This window comes from Monodon monoceros, unplaced genomic scaffold (genome assembly GCF_005190385.1).
Source record: "Monodon monoceros isolate NGI ecotype Baffin Bay Population unplaced genomic scaffold, NGI_Narwhal_1 Super_Scaffold_4, whole genome shotgun sequence".
NCBI lineage: Eukaryota > Metazoa > Chordata > Mammalia > Artiodactyla > Monodontidae > Monodon > Monodon monoceros.
The window spans coordinates 67,462,963-67,481,574 of NW_021703781.1; the positions used below are offsets into that span (position 1 = coordinate 67,462,963).

An 18,612-nucleotide genomic window follows, 5' to 3' on the forward strand; every position below is an offset into this window, starting at 1 on the left:
CCTCCCCCTCCAGAGAAGTCCACATCCTAATTCCTGAAACTTGTGAATATATTACCATAAATGGTAAAAGGGGATTTGCAGATATGATTCAATTAAAGATTTTGAGATGAGATTTTCCTGGATTATTCTGGTGGACCCAGTATAATTACATGCGTTCTTCTGAAAGGGTACAGAGGGAGGTTTGACTACAGTAGTGGGAACTGTGATGATGGAAGGAAGAGGTTGGAAAGAGAGGAAGGAAGGGGTCATGAGCTAAAGAATGAGAGGTCTTCAGAAGCTGGAAGAGGCAGGAAGCGGATTCTTTTTGAATATCCTCCAGAAGGGACCACCCCTAACACTGGTTTTACCCTGTAAGACTCATTTGGACTTCAGACTTACAGAACTGTAAGAGAATAAATTCATGTTGCTTTAAGCCACTAAGTTTCTGGTAATTTGTAACAGCAGCAATAAGAAGCTAATATACACTTTTAGTGTATTTATTTCTTTTCCAAACATGGCATGACAAAGGAAATATTTCTCAGAATTATTTTTCTTTAATTTGTCCTTAATATCTTTAGGTATGTCATCTGTTCTCTTGTAACTACCAGCATATCATACCTTTAAATTAATTTTATTCATTGTTTTTTTCCATATTGGCAGTTCTAAAATCAAATAAAAATTATCTTATTTTTGACATGAAATCTATCCTCAACAAATTTTTATTCACCTTGCATAATTGAGACTTTATGTCTGTTGATTATCAACTCCTGTTTTTCCCCTCCTCTCAGCCCATGGCAACCATCTTGCTACTCTCTAATTTTATGGGCTTGACTATTTTAGATACCTCATATAAGTAGAATTATGCAGTATTTGTCCTTCTGTGACTGTTTTATTTCACTGAGCTCCAGCAATATCATTCTGGGTGTTTATCCAAAAGAGTTGAAATCAGGATCTTGAAGAGATAATAGCATTACAGTGTTCATTGCCACACTGTTTAATAGAGTCAAGATGTAGAAATAGCTTAAATGTTCATTGATGGTTGAATGGAAATCCTGTAATATATGACATGAATGAAACTTGAGGACATATAGGCAGCTTTTTTAAAAGCTCTTTTAAAATTTTCCATGTGAAATAATTTCAGATTTACAAAAAATGTGCACTTTTTTTTATGACTTTGACCCTTGGAAAGTATTGGACAGTTATTTTATAGAATATCCCTCAATTTGGTTTTGTCTGATGTTTTTTCACGATGAAATTCAGGTTATGCATTTTTAGTAAGGATACCACAGAAGTGATGTGTGTTTTTTCTCAGTGCATCCTGTCGGGAAGCATATGATATCAATTTGTTCCATTATTGGTGGTGTTGTCTTTGGTCGCTTGTTAATGCACAATGTCTACCAGTTTTTCCACTCTAAAGTTACTGTTTTTATTGTATTTAGTGAGTGTATTATGGGGACATTCTTTGAAATTGTGTAAATGTCCTATTTCTCACCATACTATCACCCACTATTTTTACCATACATTGATGTTCTTGCCAAATGGTGATTTTCTATTCTGTTATTTCTTCTGTTTCCTCTACATTTATTAACTATAAGGAAGAGCTGTCTCTTCTCCTTCATTTATTTGTTTATTCACTTATTTGTATTTATCGGTACGGACCCATGGAGATACACACACACACATATTGTGGCTTATGATAAATTGCTATTGTTACTTATTTTACAGCTGAAATTGCTCTAGATTTGGCCATTGGGAACTCCCTCAAATTGCCTCCTCTGTTGTTTTGGCAAGACTCTATCATTCTCTGAGTACTTCCTTATTTTTTGACACTATAAGAAATTTCAGACTCATATTGTACTTTCCAGCCCTAGCCCTATAATCAACCATTTTTCCAAGAAGCCATGGTTCCTTATATTGGAGAATGGTGTTTAGAAAGAAGAACCTGGGAGCTAAGTATGCTCATTGGTTCTGGGGCATTAATCTTTCTTTCTTTTAAAAAATGTTATTATTTTTTAAATTAAACCACCAAGTATATTATTACTCTCTTTTTGAAACTCTACTATCTTGCTTTAACAGAAACTTGTATCCTGAAACGTGACTCTTCTCTAGGGGAAGTGTTGACTGTTTTTTCTTTCCCAGTGTCGACCCCTTAGAATCTAGACATAGAAATAGTATCAACCTTTCTTCCTTTGAGTTGGCAAATAACCGCTTTTCTTCACTCACTGCAAAATTTCATCTCCTTTGAAGCAATATTTTACCTCTCCTTGTTGCTGCCTTGCACTGAAATCCTGTGTGGCCCATTTAATCTTCTATCCGTTTAATACTTTTTCACCTGCCTGTTATCTCTCTTGACATCATTCTTGATTTCAATTTCTGCGTGTACTTTAATTATGCATTAATTACGTTGTGTTCAAGTTCCAAGAAGGCTTATAGGACTCGAATACTCTGTACTCTCAGGATAGCTTTATTATAAGCAGAGGATATACATTGAAAGTGGTCTGGAGATCTTAGATGTTAGGGCTGACTATATAGTTATAGCAATTAAGGTGGTGTGGGTTTTTTGTGTTAAAATGGCCCCCAAATAAGAACTGTAGGTATTTATATTTTTATATTATATCTGGCCACATACTGAAATTTTTTATTATTTTAGTAGCTTTTTAGTTGTGTTATATTTCTTCGTCAACAATCTGATTTTAGACATAAGAAAGTTAACTTTGTTTTCTTCTTTTATGCTAACTTGAAATCTGTCATCTGTTCACTGACAGACCTTTTTGCTATGCTATTTCCATATCTGTATTTGTCTCTTAGTTGTAGTATTTGTATAAATAATTTTTTTTCAGGATGAGTATGTAGATCTTATATTTTAGGGCATTGCTTATGTGGAGTTATCATTATGTTGTTTTTCTATGTAGACAGGATGGTTGAGTATATATATTTCATAAAATATTGCTTCAGTTTCTTGTCTTTTGACATGTTGTTACTCAAGATCACCTAGCATCTTGCCTAATCTTGCTTTCTAAATAACTAATTTGTTTGTATGAATATATGTGTGTGTGTGTGTGTGTGTGTGTGCGCGCACGCGCATGTGTGCACATGCCCATATGGATATGCCTGGATGTCTATTTTTTTAATAACAACTTTATTGAGATATAATTCGTATACCTAAAGTCTCACTCTTTTAAAGTGTACATTCAGTGATTTTTTTAGTATATTCACAAGGTTGTGCAGACATCACCACTATCTAATTTATAGCATTTTCCTCACTCCTAAGAGAAACCCAGTACATATTATCAGTCACTCCTCATTCTCCTTTCCCCTAGCCTTGGGCAACCTTTTTTCTCTCTTTAAAGATTTGTCTACTCTGAAATATCGTATAAATGATATCATGGAATATGTAGATTTTGTGATGGCTTCTTTTATTTATCATAATGTTTTCAAGGTTCATCCACGTTATAGCAGGTATCAGTACTTCATTCTTCTTTATGGCCAAATAATATCTTTTTATCTTTTATGCAGGGCATTTCCTTTTAACATTTAGGTTTGAATCTTCAACAGATTTTTTTATCATATATTTAACATATATGTGCTCCTTTCAATTTGTTATGATTGTCTGCTTTTAACAACACTTTCCCTGCATATGTTGAAAATTTGTATGTCTAATATTCCTCTTCAGTGATTTTCATCTCTGTTCTATTCTGGGAGGCTTTTTCAGATTTGACCTACATGAACTGGTTCAGAATTATGTTTTAATTCCTTTATTTTCTGATCCTTTATTTTCTGACCCATAAAAGGTGGCAGTTTAACATTATGAGTGATACTTCACTCATAACACGTGAAGCTATTCATGACCTATAACATTTAAATGTTTCACCTTGGTTTCAGTATTATTATACATGGACAAAATTTAAAAATGTTTACCACTGAATTCTTTTTACCAATTGTTAATAAGAGTCACTTTTGTAGAATGATGCTTATCACAGAGTCATTTAAAAACTGCTGAAAGTAAAAATTACTACAATAATAGGTCCAAGTGAATGCATTATGGCATGTGATGAAATATTATTTAGCTATTAAAATTCATGTTTTCAAAGAATTTTGATTTTATGAAACTAGGATACCAAAATGTCTCCCCGTGTTTCTATCTACAGAATTATAACTGGAATAAAATGCACCAAAGTGTTACCTGTATTTTTCTCTGATTGTAAGATTGTGGGTGACTTTATTTTATGCTCTTGTGTAGTTTCCAGAATGGCTACAGTGTTTGTAGAACCTTTATAATAGCAAGAGAAGTAATAAATAGAATTTTGAAGAGCTAGGACTACTTTCATATCTATATTTTGCTTTTTGTTGCTTGATAACAAAGATTTATAGTTTGCCAGTCTTGAATAGGCCACTAAGAATTAATGATAATAATTTTCAAATCTGATATGCAATATATTTTCACCTAACTTTTGTCAATTTTTAAAAGTACATATCAGGATTGTTTTTTTTTTTTCCCTACAGACAGCCTTTTGATTGATTATCAGTTTACATTCAGCTTACTACAGGAAGATGATCGCCATCATACTGCCATAAACTTCATAGCAAACCCAGAACAGGTGAGAAGATAATTTAACTTTTAAAATATCAACGGATACAGCTTTTCATCATCTTTCATTGTAATTGTACCTCTTCTCAGAATTATCACACTGTAGGGCTTTTGTAGAAAGACTAATCCTGTTAATTTTTTCTTTTCGTAAGACCTAGTTATCTTTGTGATTCACAGAATTTGTGAGCTTGATATTTCAGATTTTGTAAATAGTCCTACAATTTATGCATTATTTCTATTATTTTTCAGGCTTACAACAGTGTTTATGCTTTTAATTACGTTCTGAAACTGGGAGTAGTCTTTTTGAAAATATAACCCAAAGCTTCAAAACACAGGCTATCTTATATATATTTTCTTTTTTTAAAAATATACTGTTACATAGTAGTAAGTTTTCATTATATTTTTTCTAAATCAACTGTTTTATCTGAGTTATATGAATGCTAGGTTTTAAAAAAATATTTTTATTGAGATGTAATTGACATATTGCATTGTGTAAGTTTAAACTGTATAATATGCTGATTTAATATGTGCATATATTACAATATGATTACAAACATAGCATGAGCTAACACCTCTGTCATGTCACATAATTGTAATTTTGGGGGGGCAATAATTAAAATCTAGTCTCTTAGCAACTTTGAAGTTTATGATACAGTATTTGTTGTCTATAATCACTATACTGTGCCTTAGATCTCTAGGGTTTACCTACTCTTTGCAAGTTTGTATCCTTTAACAACTTCTTCTGGGGGAGAAGTTCTCAGGGTTGTGCACCTTCTCACAATCTCTCTGAGTCATGTTGGCTCTAGTGAGCCACCCACATTTTGTTTGTTTTCTCTTAGCTGATGTCAGATGTCCACACATGCTTGTTCTCTCAGTGCTCTCTGTCATAGTGGAGACAGAAATAGGTCCTTTGGGCAGTACAATTAAAGGACAATCATGTTGGATATATCCTACACTCTCTCTTTCCCCTGAGGGAGCAGTCATTGGCCAAGTCGATCTTTCTGATGTTGAGCTGCGCTGGCTTGGGGGAGGTGCTGACCTTGGTAAAGTGAAATTGTTCTTTTTACCCATTATAATGTGGCTATTCTCAGTTTTGTATTCATTTTTTTGTCCTGCAACTTCTTAACTGGATTTTGGTCCTGTCATAAAGGTGTTTTGGTCCATCTATCATTGTTAGATTGTTTTCTTTTTGTCAGGGATGAGCGCTGGGACCTCCTATTCCACCATCTTGCTGATGTCACTCTTTCTCAAATGCTGTATTCTTAGTATACATTAATCCAGCTTACTAAATCTATATCATATATTTTAATAGTTTTTCAAATAGGTGGAACCTCAAAATGTATCCTGGCATTCGCTAGCTTCTTTCCTCTAAAATATTTTACTGAATTTGCCAAAAGATAGTATAATTTAAATTTTCATTTTCTAGTAAAGTAAGAGCCCTCTTTCCCCAAAATAGGGAAATACTCCTTATTCCTTAGATTTTAAGCGATGCCTACATTCTTGGGACTACATTTAAAGTTTTGACTTTTAAATAAGGCTTTTTGAGGATGTCTTCTTACAAGTATAATACTCTCTTCACTGATGGTGTGTATTTTTATAAAGACATATTAATGTCAGAAACTACATTTTCTGTATAATAAGAATGTTTTAATAAGTGCATTGTAAACACTGTAGACTTCTTTTTTATTGTGGTAAAACATACATAAAGTAAAATTTATAATTTTAACCATTTTTAGGTATACAATTTGGTGGCATTTAAGTACATTTGCAGTGTTATGCAACCATTACCACAATCCATCATCAAAATTTTTCATCAGTCCAAATAGAATTTCTGTATCCATTAAGCAATAACTCCCTATTCCTCCCCTACCCCCAGCCTCTGGTAACCTTTATTCTACTTTCTCTATCATTCTCTATCAGTTTCTGTGTTCCAGGTACCTCATATGTGTAATCATACAACATTTGTACTTCCGTGTTCGGCTTATTTCACTTAGCCTAATGTTTCAGTGTTTCCAGTGTTCATCCATGTTGCAGCATGAATCAGAATTTAGTCTTTACCTTTGGCTTCTTGAATGTTTAATGGTACTTGTAGAGTTCATTGAGGATATAAGACATTTAATATAAGTGGGATATCTGACTCACAATGTGGGTGTGAGTAATACTTCTCTCCAATATGATCCATAGTGTCATACACATAGGCTCAGATTAGCCATAATTCTAGTTTGCTTCTCTCTTGGCTATCCTCTCCTCCTTCAATTTCCAGAAAAACTTGAATTCTTACAAATGTCACAGCTTTCAGTTTTACTTTCTGCTGTGTTGTTCAGTTGAAGCCAAGAGCCCAGACACATGTTTTTGGAAACTGAAGGACACTAAACTATCATGAGAAGTGCCACCAAGGATGCTTGTAACATCATTATAACTAATTTATAATTATATTTATACAATTTATAATTAAAGAGGAATTCAACTTGGAACAATTTCTGAAATTAAAATGGATTATTGGTCTGGGTTTCCTACTTATCCTACAAAAAAAATTAAAAAATAGGTACCTACATTATTTATGCATTTATTATATTTTGAAAACAGATATAATTCTAACCCACTGTACATCATCTCCAGCCAATGCTTTCATGTGAACAATTTCTGGAGTAGTTTCTTGTGTAATATCTTGCTGAATTTATCCACATCTAACAATAATGTTCTAAATGACTAATTTTTCATTTACTGTGGTAGTCACAGTATTACCTCTTCCAGTCCAGTATATTTCCTTGACCGTAAATGTATTTTATAGGGCTTTAGTTATGGTACCACATATTTCAGTAATGCCTAAACTTGAGAGGATGAACTAAAAATTCAAGAAGAGTTCTATAGTTTCCTATATCAGTTGCAAATTTTGTGTGACCTTTCTAGCAATAATACCAGTTATTCTCACATTTCCCCGACCCAAAATAAGGCACACACAATCATGAAGATGTGACTTCAAGATAAAAATAATGATTTAAGTTTTCTTAGGGGTACATTGTTTCTACCATGTTTTGTTTTTGTAGAAAAGCAACTATTTTTGAACCACTCCATTAATAATAAAAAAATCAACCCCTTCTCAGAGGTCAGCAATCATGCCTTCTTGATTCTGGTAAGGAAGTCCCCTGGTAAGGAAGAAGATGAAGAATCTTATTTAATGTTCACAAGAAAGTCTTTAGGAAAGTCATGAAATCCCCATTTCAGAGATAAGGAAACTGATTTTCGGGGAGGAGCGGTAACCTTCCCTGTATCAATCAGCATGAACATTAAAGAGCTAAGATTTGAACCCAAGGTCGCCTGACTCAATGATGCACAGTCTTTATAAACTCATTTTGTTGCCTCATGAACCTGACTTAATTAATACGAAGCCACAATTGCTAAAATATTGAATTATAGCAGCCTCTGGCTTACATAGAGATGGCCAGATCATAGTAGGGAAGATAAATGAGAACTTTAAATATACCTTTGAATTTATCACCTATATTTTTTCATTAAAAAAGTGTAATTGGCGTCGACACTTTCTCACTTGAGTATTGACATGATGTTTACAGTTTGAGAAATATAGCATGGACATAATTAAAACAGTAAACATATCTATCTAGTATAATTTGATTTTTTTAACCACAATATTTTCTTTCTTGGTAGTCAAACAAAAATTTGGATATTTCAATTAATGCATCAAACAACTTTAATCTCAACATTACATGGTCAGTTGGTTCAACAGGTAAGAGAATTTTGTTGTCATGTGTCTTTCACTTTTGTTCCTATACGTAGGGTGTTCTATGACCTTTTATGTTAATTTAAATAATTGAAATTAAAAATATTATATGGCATATATATACTATATGCCATAATTATGCATATAATAATACCTGCTGTTTCAGGTAAAAATAATAAGTAGCATTATTAATAAAGCTTCATTACAGTGTTAACTTTCTCCCTAATTCAATTAAAATTAGGTAGATAACAACATTTTACACTACTTAATTTTTTTTATGACAGTGTTATGAATTCCTGTGATTTTAATTAAGATAGATTACTTCTTTAATGACTAAAGAGGCTGAAATTTCAATTACTTGATTCACCATTGAAGCTATAAATTTAATTATTGACCTTACTATTGATATAAGACAGTGAATTTTTTCTGTATATGCTGATAAATTACCAAATTATCTATTACTTTTAAGCTTACCCTCTACCTTTGTCAGCTTTGGTGCTGAGAGAGGGTAAAAAACCCCTGCACTTAATAGTTCTTCCATAATAAGGTTTATAAGTTGAAATTGTTAACTTTTAAGAAACATAACTAAGAAGAAGTACAAATCTGTATGCTGTATTATGAAAAAGTATTCTCACCGTTTTATATTTACATTTTAGGAAATTCTATTGCTTTCTACTTTCTATGTAAAAGATACACTGTTGCATAAAAGTGCTGGAAGCTTTTTAAAGAAAATATGTGGATCCTTAGAAATCCATATTTGATTTCTTAAAATTAAGTTATTATGCTATTTTAATATGTAGAATAATGGAAACAGAAGTCAAGAGTGAAGAGGTCTTTGCAATTCCAGATTTTATATTACATGTGTAAAAATGGAAAAGATTAGACAATTATGTAGATATTTTGTTCCAATAGTGCAAACATATAGTGAAATCTTGGCTCTGTGAGTTTCATTAATAAGAATTCATGATAACTTGTACTGTAAATTTGAAATTCTGCATAATAAACTGACTCTACAAGAGTTTTAAAATTTGTCAACATAAATACATAAAACCTGTGTAATCACTTTAGAACAGTGGTTTTAATATGCAAGAGATCACTTGTAACCTTCAGAGTCCCAGAACCAAATCTCAGAAATTTTGATTTATCAGTTTGGAAGATGTCATCAGGAAATCTGCATTTTAAAAAAGCATCCAAGGTTATTTTGGAAGAGGTCATCAGTTAGAAATTAATTCAGTTGCTCAGTATCCTAATTATTTTTACTGTTAAGGTGGAGGTCTTGGTAAGATTGTTGGAAATTCTTTCTTCCATTTGGTTAATTTCAGTAAATATTTATTGAGTACCCAATATGTGTTTAACTAATTGAACGTTTAACTCATATTTTAAATTATATCCTCCCAATTTATTCAAAGTAGTGGTGGTTCAATTTGTGGTAAACAAAAAAATTTGATTTCTTTTCCATTTTTAAATTGGATTGAGACATGTGAAATATGTCCTGATTTGTTTTGAAAGGCTCTGTGGAGAAGTAGAAAAAACTCAGTTTCTGAAGCCTTATATACCTGAGTTCCAAAAAGGACTTTACTGTTCAGTAGCTATAAACTTAAGGCAAGTGTCTTAATCTTTCTGAGGCTCAGTTTTCAGTTTGAAAAACAGAGCTGGAATATCTCTGGGATAAATTTTTTTTTAGAATAGAATATAAAGTCTCTAAGCCAGTGCCTAGTACGTAGCACTTAATCAGTGTATCACTTAATCATTGTAAAAAATAATTTTTATACTAAATCTGTTTCCATTATATCAATATGTATGACAAATCTCATTTTCTTTTTTCTTCGTCATTCTAAGTTGTAAAACATGACTTTATTTGGATAGTTATGTTCTTATAAGTATAGTTACAAAAATTAAGTAAATATCATATATATGTATATATTATGTTAATAAAGATACCTGTTTCCTAATATGAATTATTTAAATTTGTTATTATTATTTACATTTTAGCTGGAACAATATCTGGGGAGGAGACTCCTATAGTTTCCAAGACTAATATAAAAGAATACAGAGATAGTTTTTCCTATGAAAAATTTAACTTTAGAAGCAATCCAAACATTACGTTCTATGTGTACGTCAGCAACTTTTCATGGCCCATTAAAATACAGGTAAGTGTTAATAGTATTTAATCTAATGACCACTGAGTATTTTCATTACAAAAAGAATGCTGTTTTTGTTCAAAGAGGTGATAAAGATTTGTATATTTTGAGCAATATGAAAACAAGTATTGACCCTCCATACAAAGGATACAGTGAATGTCTGCGATGATGAATGTCTTCGTAAAAAATGTTTACACAAATAATATTGAATTAACCAAAGAATGTACTAATTTTTCATTGAGATTATATTCTTTAAAAATGCATCAAATCTTGAAATAACTACATTGTTTGTATTTTCTGATTAATTTTATTCTTTGAGGGTCAAATAGATACTCTTTTCTTACAGTCCAACTTGAAATCATTTGCTGTGTTTAGTAATCTTTATTATATACTGAACATAATTCAGACCTTCATTAAAAATTTAGGATTAGCAGTACCTAATAGTTAATTCTTTAAGGCTCACTACCTTTCACTATTGATTTCTTTATCTACTCTATATATGTTGTATATTTCATTTTTATTGTGTTTAGTGATAGGCTGCTAAAGGCTTTTGATTTATTGCTAGGAACATTTAGGATGTTCTTTCTATGTTGAAATAGTCAAGGTTTGTATACTTAATTTACGCTTTTATAAAAGAAAAAGTCTATATGTTTTAATGTTGGGATTTATTTATTCATCCTTTTATGACTGTTTGATTAGAATGAATTCAAATTAGTTTACTAAATAGCTCACGTGTGCCAAGCTCTGTGCTGAGCCATTATGTTTTATAATCTTTAAAAAATTACAGATCATTTACTCTTCTTTTATATAGAAAATTTTGCATGTTTTATTTATATTAATTTCTATGTGATTTGTGAGAGGACTGAGTGATTTTGTAAAAATCACTTATTTGCTGGAAAAATTCTTATTGTAAGGTTGATTCCATGTCTAAGTTAAGGAAATTACTTACCTGTTCAAGAAATATTAGTACAAATTACTACTCAGTAAATAGTAATAGAAATTAATTTGATAAAGTTACTTCTTCATTGTGATTGAATTAGATGCTAATATAGTAAAAAAAGAATGCCAGAAATATTTCCTTGTAGGTTTTTAGAATTTTGACTTTGAGGATGCTGGATATATCATTTCATTTTTCTAAGATTTATATAGAAACGTTAATCGGATTTCACTTGTTTTATTCAGATTATGATTGAAGGTGACAAAAGGGCTCATCCTTGAGCTTATTAAATAGTAATTAAAATTGAAAGAATTGTTACATTTTTTAATTGTTTCCTGCCCTTTATTTCATGGCTATCTAATTTTATTTTTAAGCAAATTACAGTTACTTTAGAATGTTCATGAATATTTACTGGTTAGAAATTAACTTTCTAAATTGGATTTTCTTTTGAGATCATACTAGTAATATATTCTGGAAGCCAAACCAGAATTTGAATAATGAAGTTAAAATATCCCACTCTCCCAAAATAATAAAATGTGGAAAATAACCGTGATGGTCAAGATAGGTAGAGCCCAGTTCTTAGTCCTTGAGTAAAATCATCACATTAGTCCTATGGGATATGTTATATTAAGGCAGATGAGTATGTGTGTTTGTTTACAGAACTGTAATAAACTTTCCATTTTTAAGCGTAAAATAGTAAAATTATTTGACTTGAGATCTATTTGCTAATAGAATTGAATTACATTGATTTTTGAATGTTTAACCATCCTTACTAATCAGGGGTAAGCTCCACTTAGTCATTTTGTATTATACCTTTAATATATTGTTGCATTTGATTTGTTAAAATTTTAAGAATTTCTGTACCTATGTTTATGAGGCATGTTAGTTTGTAGTTTTCTATTATTATAATCTTGTTGACTTTGTAGCATGGTACTGCTGGCCTTATAAAATAAATTGGGAAGTATTCCTTCCTGTGTAATTTTCTGAAAGAATTGATATAGAATCCATATTATTTCCTTCTTAAATTTGTGGTAGAATTCAACATTGAATGAATTTGAACTTGTGATTTTCTTTATGGGAATGTTTTAACTACAACTTTAATTTCCTTAATAGATTGAGAGCTTTTCTGGTTATCTATTTTTTCTTGAGCGAGCTCTGTCCGTTTGTGTCTCTCAGTTGTGTCTTTCCCATTTTATCTAATTTGTAGAATTTATTGGCAAAAGATTTTTAACAATATTCACATATCATCCACTGATGTCATCTAATTCCTGGTATTGGTAATTAGTTTCCCCTTTCCTTTTTTCTTTTCTTGGTCAGTCTGCTTAGAGAGTTATCAGTTTCATTTATTTTTCTATTTTTTATTTCATTAATTTCTTCTCTCTAATTACTCCCTTTCTTTTGCTTCCTTGACATTAATTTGCTCTTCTTTTTCTGATGTCTTAAGGTGAATACTTTCTAATTTCCTTTTTGATTTCCTCCTTGATCAGTGGGGTATTTAAAAGTGGGATATTTTATTTCCAACTATTTAGAGAATTTCTAGAAATGCTTCTGTCACTTATCTCTAATTTAATTCCAATGTAGTCACAGAATATATTTTGAATGATCTGAATTTTTTTTTGATTTGAATTTTAAAAATTTATTGAGACTTATGGTCCAGTGTTTTTGGCAGAATAATGGTTCCACAAAGGTTACCACGTCCTAATCTCTGGTATCTGTGGATATATTATCTTACATGGACGAAGAGGACTTTGAAGATGTGATTAAGTTTAGGACATTAAGATGATTACTCTGAGTTACTGGGATGGACCAACCTAACTACATGAATCTTAATGTAACCATTTTCGGCTGAGGTCAGGGTCAGAGGGTGATGTGCCTACAGAAGAATGGTTAGAGGGAAGCAACATTACTGGTTTTGAATATGGAGGAAGGGGGCTCGAGCCAAGGAATATAGACTCTAGAAGCTGCAAAAGTTGAGGAAACAGATTCTTCACTAGAACCTCTAAAAAGAAATGCAGCCTTGCTGACACCTTGATTTTAGTCCGCTGAAACCTCTATCAGATTTCTAACATACAGAACTATAAGACAGTAAATATGAATTGTCTTAAGCCACTAACACTGTGTTAATTGGTTACTACAGCAATAGAAAATGAATAAACCTAGTGTCTTAGTCCATTTGGGCTGCTATGAAAACATACTATTGACTGGGTAGCTTATAAACAACAGAAATTCATTGCTTACTGTCCTGGAGGCTGGGAAGTCCAAGGTCAAGGCACCAGAATGGTCAGGTTTTGGTGATGGCCCTTTTCCTGTTTTATAGCCTGTGCCCTCTTGTTGTGTCCTCACATGATGGAAGAAGGTGGGGAGCTCTGTGGGACTGCTTTTATAGGAGCACTAATCCCATTCATGAGCAATCTACCCTCACGACCTACCTAATCACCTTTCGAAGACCATAGCACCCAGATATGAATCTATTTTGGTAAATATTCCTTGGACAGTTGCAAAAGAGGTGTGTTCTCCTCTTGTTGGGTGAAGTCTTGTACAAATGTCAATTAGGGCAGGTTGGTTGATCGCTTTTTCAAGTCGTCTAGTGTCCACATTGATGCCCTGTCAATTTGAAAAATGAGCGTCGAAATCTCTGACTGTTACTGTAGGTTAGTTTATTTGTTCTTGTAGTTCTAGCAGTTTTTACATCATGTATTTTGAAGCTCTCTTACTTAGATGGATAAATGTTTAGGGTTTTTATGTGTTCTTGATGAATTGGTGACTTGACCTCTTTATTGTTAGGAAATTACTTTCTATATTCCTGGTAACATTCTTTGCTTTAAAATTTATTTACAAGAAATAAAAATTTATTTTGCCAAATATTAATAGCAAAGTCACTCCAGCTTTTTAAAATTACTGCTAGAATGCTATGTTACTTTTCATCCTTCTACTTTAGCCTATTTGTGCTTTTATATTTAAAGTGGATTTATTTTAGGTAGCATATAATTGTCTTTTTCATCCAATCCTAAATCATGTACGTGTAACGTATATATATTTACAGGCATACCTCATTTTATTGAGCTTTCCTTAATTGCAGTTTGCAGACACTGCATTTCTTACAAATTGAAGGTTTGTGCCAACCCTGAGTTGAGCAGGTCTATAGGCACCATTTTTCCAAAACATCTGCTCACTTTGTGTCCCTGTGTCTCATTTTGGTAATTCTCATGATATTTCAAACGTTTTTGCTATTATTATATTTGTTTTGGTGATCTGTGATCAGTGATCTTTGATGTTACTACTAGGACTCAGTGAAGGCTTAGATGATGGTTAGCATTTTCAGCAATAAAGAATTTTTAAATTTAAGTATGTATTGTGTTGGCCAAAAAGTTCATTTGGTTTTAAGTAAAAATAAAAGACACATTTTTTCATTTTCATCAAGAACTTTATCTAGCAACATATTCATTAACCAAATGAACTTTTTGGCCAACCCAATACATTTTTTTAGATATAATGCTATTGCACACTTAACAGACTATAGTATAGTACAAATATAATTTTTTTTTACAAATATAATTTTTATATGCACTGGGAAACCAAAAACGTTATGTTAAATGCTTTATTGCAATATTTGCTTTATTGCAGTGGTCTGGAACTGAACCTACAGTATCTTTGAGGTATTACTGTATGTCTTTGGGTTTAAATCTAACATCTTGCTATTTGTTTTCTATTTTTCTTATTTGTTCATTGCTCATTCTTTCATTTTTTCTGCCATATTTTTTTAATTCAGCATTTTTTATGATTTAATTTTATCCTTTTTGTTGGCTTATTAGCTACAACTCTGTTGTGGTATTTTAGTGATTATTTTATAGTTTATCATATACATCTTAAACTTTTCATTGTCTATAAGAGATATTACATCACTCATTTTTTGTGTATTAACCTTAAAAAGTGTACTTTCATTTCCTTCCCCCGACCTTTGTGCCATTGTTGAATATATTTTACTGCTTCATGTATTATAAAATTCACACTACGCTTTTACTATTTTTGATACTTTTATTTAAAGGTATTAAAAATAAGAAAACATCTTCTCTTTTACCTACATATTTACTGTTTCTAATATTCATCATTTCTTTTTCCTTTTTGTAAATCCAAATTTCTTTTTTCTTTAATTTTTATTTTATATTGGAGCATAGTTGATTAACAATATTCTGTTAGTTTCAGGTCTACAGCAAAGTGATTCAGTTATACATATATATTTATCTATTCTTTTTCAAATTCTTTCCCCATTTAGGTTATTACAGAATAACATAGCGTTCCCCTTGCTATACAGTAGGTCCTTGTGGGTTATCTGTTTTAAATATAGCAGTGTGTACTATGTAGTATCATTTTCCTACTGCCTAAGGGACGTCCTTTAACACTTTAGTGCAGATCTGCTGACAATGCATTATATCTGGCTGTATTTCTGAAAAAATCGTTATTTCAGTTTTTTTTGGGGGGGTGTTAAAGAATTTTAAATTGTAGATTTTTCCTTTAATTAAAGATGTTTCTGTATACAGTCCTTTGGTTTCTGTTGTTTCTAATGAGAAATGTGTTTAACCTTACTGTTCCTTTGTATGTAATGGCTCATTTTCCTCTTTCTGCATTAAAAATATTTTTCTCTTTATCACTGATTTTGGCCAATTTGATTATGATGTGTATAGGTGTGGGGTTTTTTGTTTCTTGTGCATGGGTTTTACTGACCTTCATAAATTCATAAAATTATAGTTTTCACGAAATTTAGAAAATGTTCAGCCATTATTTCTGTTTTTTTCCCACTTCCCTCTTCTTCTTTAGGAATTCCAATTGTATGTGTATTAAACTGCTTGAAATTGTTCCTTTGCCCACTAATGCTCTGTTCTTGGTTTTTATTCATTCTTTTCTTTTCTCTGCCCTTTCACTTTGGATATTTTTGGTACTTATATCTTCAAGTTCATTAATCTTTTCTTCTGTATTATCCAATCTCATATTAATCTCATCCAGTGTATTTTTCATCTCAGACATTATATTTTTTATTTCTAGAATTTTGATAAGGTTTTTAGAAAAAATGTTTCTATTTAACATGGTCCATCGATTTTCTGCCATCTTGAACATATGGAATTACAGTTACTATAACTCTTTCAATGTCCTTGTCTGCACATTCTATCATTTGTGTCATTTCTGAGGTTTTTTTCCTATTGTTTTATTTTGCCTTTCCTTATGAGTCATATTTTGATTGGATGCCAGACATTCTGCGTTTTACCTTTTCGGGTGCTAGATATTTATTAATTTTGATAGATAAGTTTTAGCTTTTTTCTGCAGTGGAGTTAATTTACTTGGAAAAATTTGATCTTTTCAAGGCTTATTTTTGTGCTTTGATCGGCAGGAACAAAGCATAATTTAGTCTAGGGTTAATGTTTCCATTCCTGAGGTACTGCCCTTCTGGGTACTCTACTTTGTGAGACATGAATTACAGGTTATCCACCTCTGACTGGTTGGACCATGAACTGTTCCCAACCCTATGTGAGTTTTGAGGATTCTTCTCTCTGCTCCTTTCATATGGTTCTTTCTCCAGCCTTGGATAGTTTTTTCACCAGTAAGTAGTATTTGCCTGAAGACTCACAGGGACTCTGGGCAGTTCTGTCTTCTCCAGTATACTGTCTTGTACACTGTAACCACCTTGGCTACACCTTGGACTGCACCTGTGTTCACTCTCCTTTTGATCCAGGCTTAAATCCACAATCATCTGTGGCATTAGAAGGCTTACCTCATTATTTCTCTACTCAGGGATCATTGTCCTGCATTGCTTGATATCCAATACCTGAACACCAGTGTTTCATACATTTTGTCTGGTTTACTAGTTGTTTTGGCAGGAGGATAAATCCATTCCCTGTCACTCCATTTTGGAAGGAAGTAGAAATCCTACATTTAATTTTGAGTCTGAATGGTAATTGGATTAATATGGTAGCCATAAATTTGTTCTCCTGAAGGATGGGACTGTTACTATGTATGTGTTTTATGCTTTTACTTGTAAATTGTTTTAATTAATAGCTTGTATTTAAGTTTTCAAGCACTTTTCAGATAAATGGCAGTCAGTTTGTAGACATATGTCTATATATTTTAGATTTCCTCAGCACACACTATTGCAAATTCCAAGAAGCTGCAAGTTATGAGAAAGTTTACAATCCATAGATGAAATTGTTCATAAATATTTACAAACTACACTCTATGGAGGCAGTTATTTTGAAAAGTAGCTGAAATTAAAAAATACAAAAAACCCAATTCCTGTTGAAAACTATCCATCAGACCATGAGGTACCAAGAATCCTCTGTCCAAAGATAAAAATCACTCTTTTCTTTTCACAAAGTTATATCAGTGATGCTTCAAACAAGCAAAAATGGTTTCTGATAAAAATTAACATTTAACTTTTATGATCATTTTAACTTTTATAAAATATTTGCTTCAGTAGACTTGTTACACAGGGAGAGCACTTTGTGTGTACAGCTGAAAGAAAACACTTCAAGTTACTTTAGAACTTTCTACTTGTAATTTAATTCTTTTTTATATGCTATAGCATAAAAAATGTATGAAGAGTTATTTAATTATTTGTTGTTTGCATAACAAAACATCTTTGTATCATATCCTTTTTGTAAGCCAAACATTTCACATAGATTTTGCTTTAATTAATGTCAATAGTATTTTCATACTTTTATGTGGTACTTTTTCCTATTCAGTTCTTTTGACTACTTTCAGTTATAATGTTCCCATATATGTTTGAACAGATTTAACAGATCAATTTAAAAAGTATTAGATGAATAAGGAGAAGTTTTTACTGATATGTAAGAAAGTAGAAAAATATTTCATTTGGCTTGATCCAATTTGGGTCTAATATTGCTATTAATAGGATGAAACTTACTAGCATGATAATAGAACTTGATAAATTTCTGCAGGAAACTAACAAAATATAAAGGAATGGTAATGATTGTTATTTACTTAGTATTTAATTCTGTATTTATTCAGTCAAAGGCTAATATAAAGTAGCGCTTCCTATGGAAGTGGGGTGGATATTGAACATTTATGTAAATTTTTGGCTACACTCTCCAGCAGATATTTCTTAAATTTCAGTCACACACAGGATACTTTGCTAGGGGATAAAATGGTACACAAAGTAGTTTCTGCCCTCAAGTAGCTCATAAAATATGTTAATCAGCATTCTTTCAGTTGTAGGTAA

The 18,612-nt window shown here is 31.7% G+C and overlaps 1 protein-coding gene across 4 annotated transcripts in view; it reads left to right on the top strand.

Annotated features, from left to right (window-relative positions):
• ATRNL1 (attractin like 1) overlaps positions 1-18,612 on the top strand; it is a 679,361-nt gene that overhangs the window by 226,961 nt on the left and 433,788 nt on the right. For all 4 annotated transcript variants that reach the window (XM_029245362.1, XM_029245365.1, XM_029245364.1 and 1 more), the window contains 3 exons: positions 4,483-4,577; positions 8,234-8,312; positions 10,299-10,456. In XM_029245362.1, the coding sequence (XP_029101195.1) occupies positions 4,483-4,577; positions 8,234-8,312; positions 10,299-10,456 (332 nt within the window). The remainder of the gene's footprint in view (positions 1-4,482; positions 4,578-8,233; positions 8,313-10,298; positions 10,457-18,612) is intronic.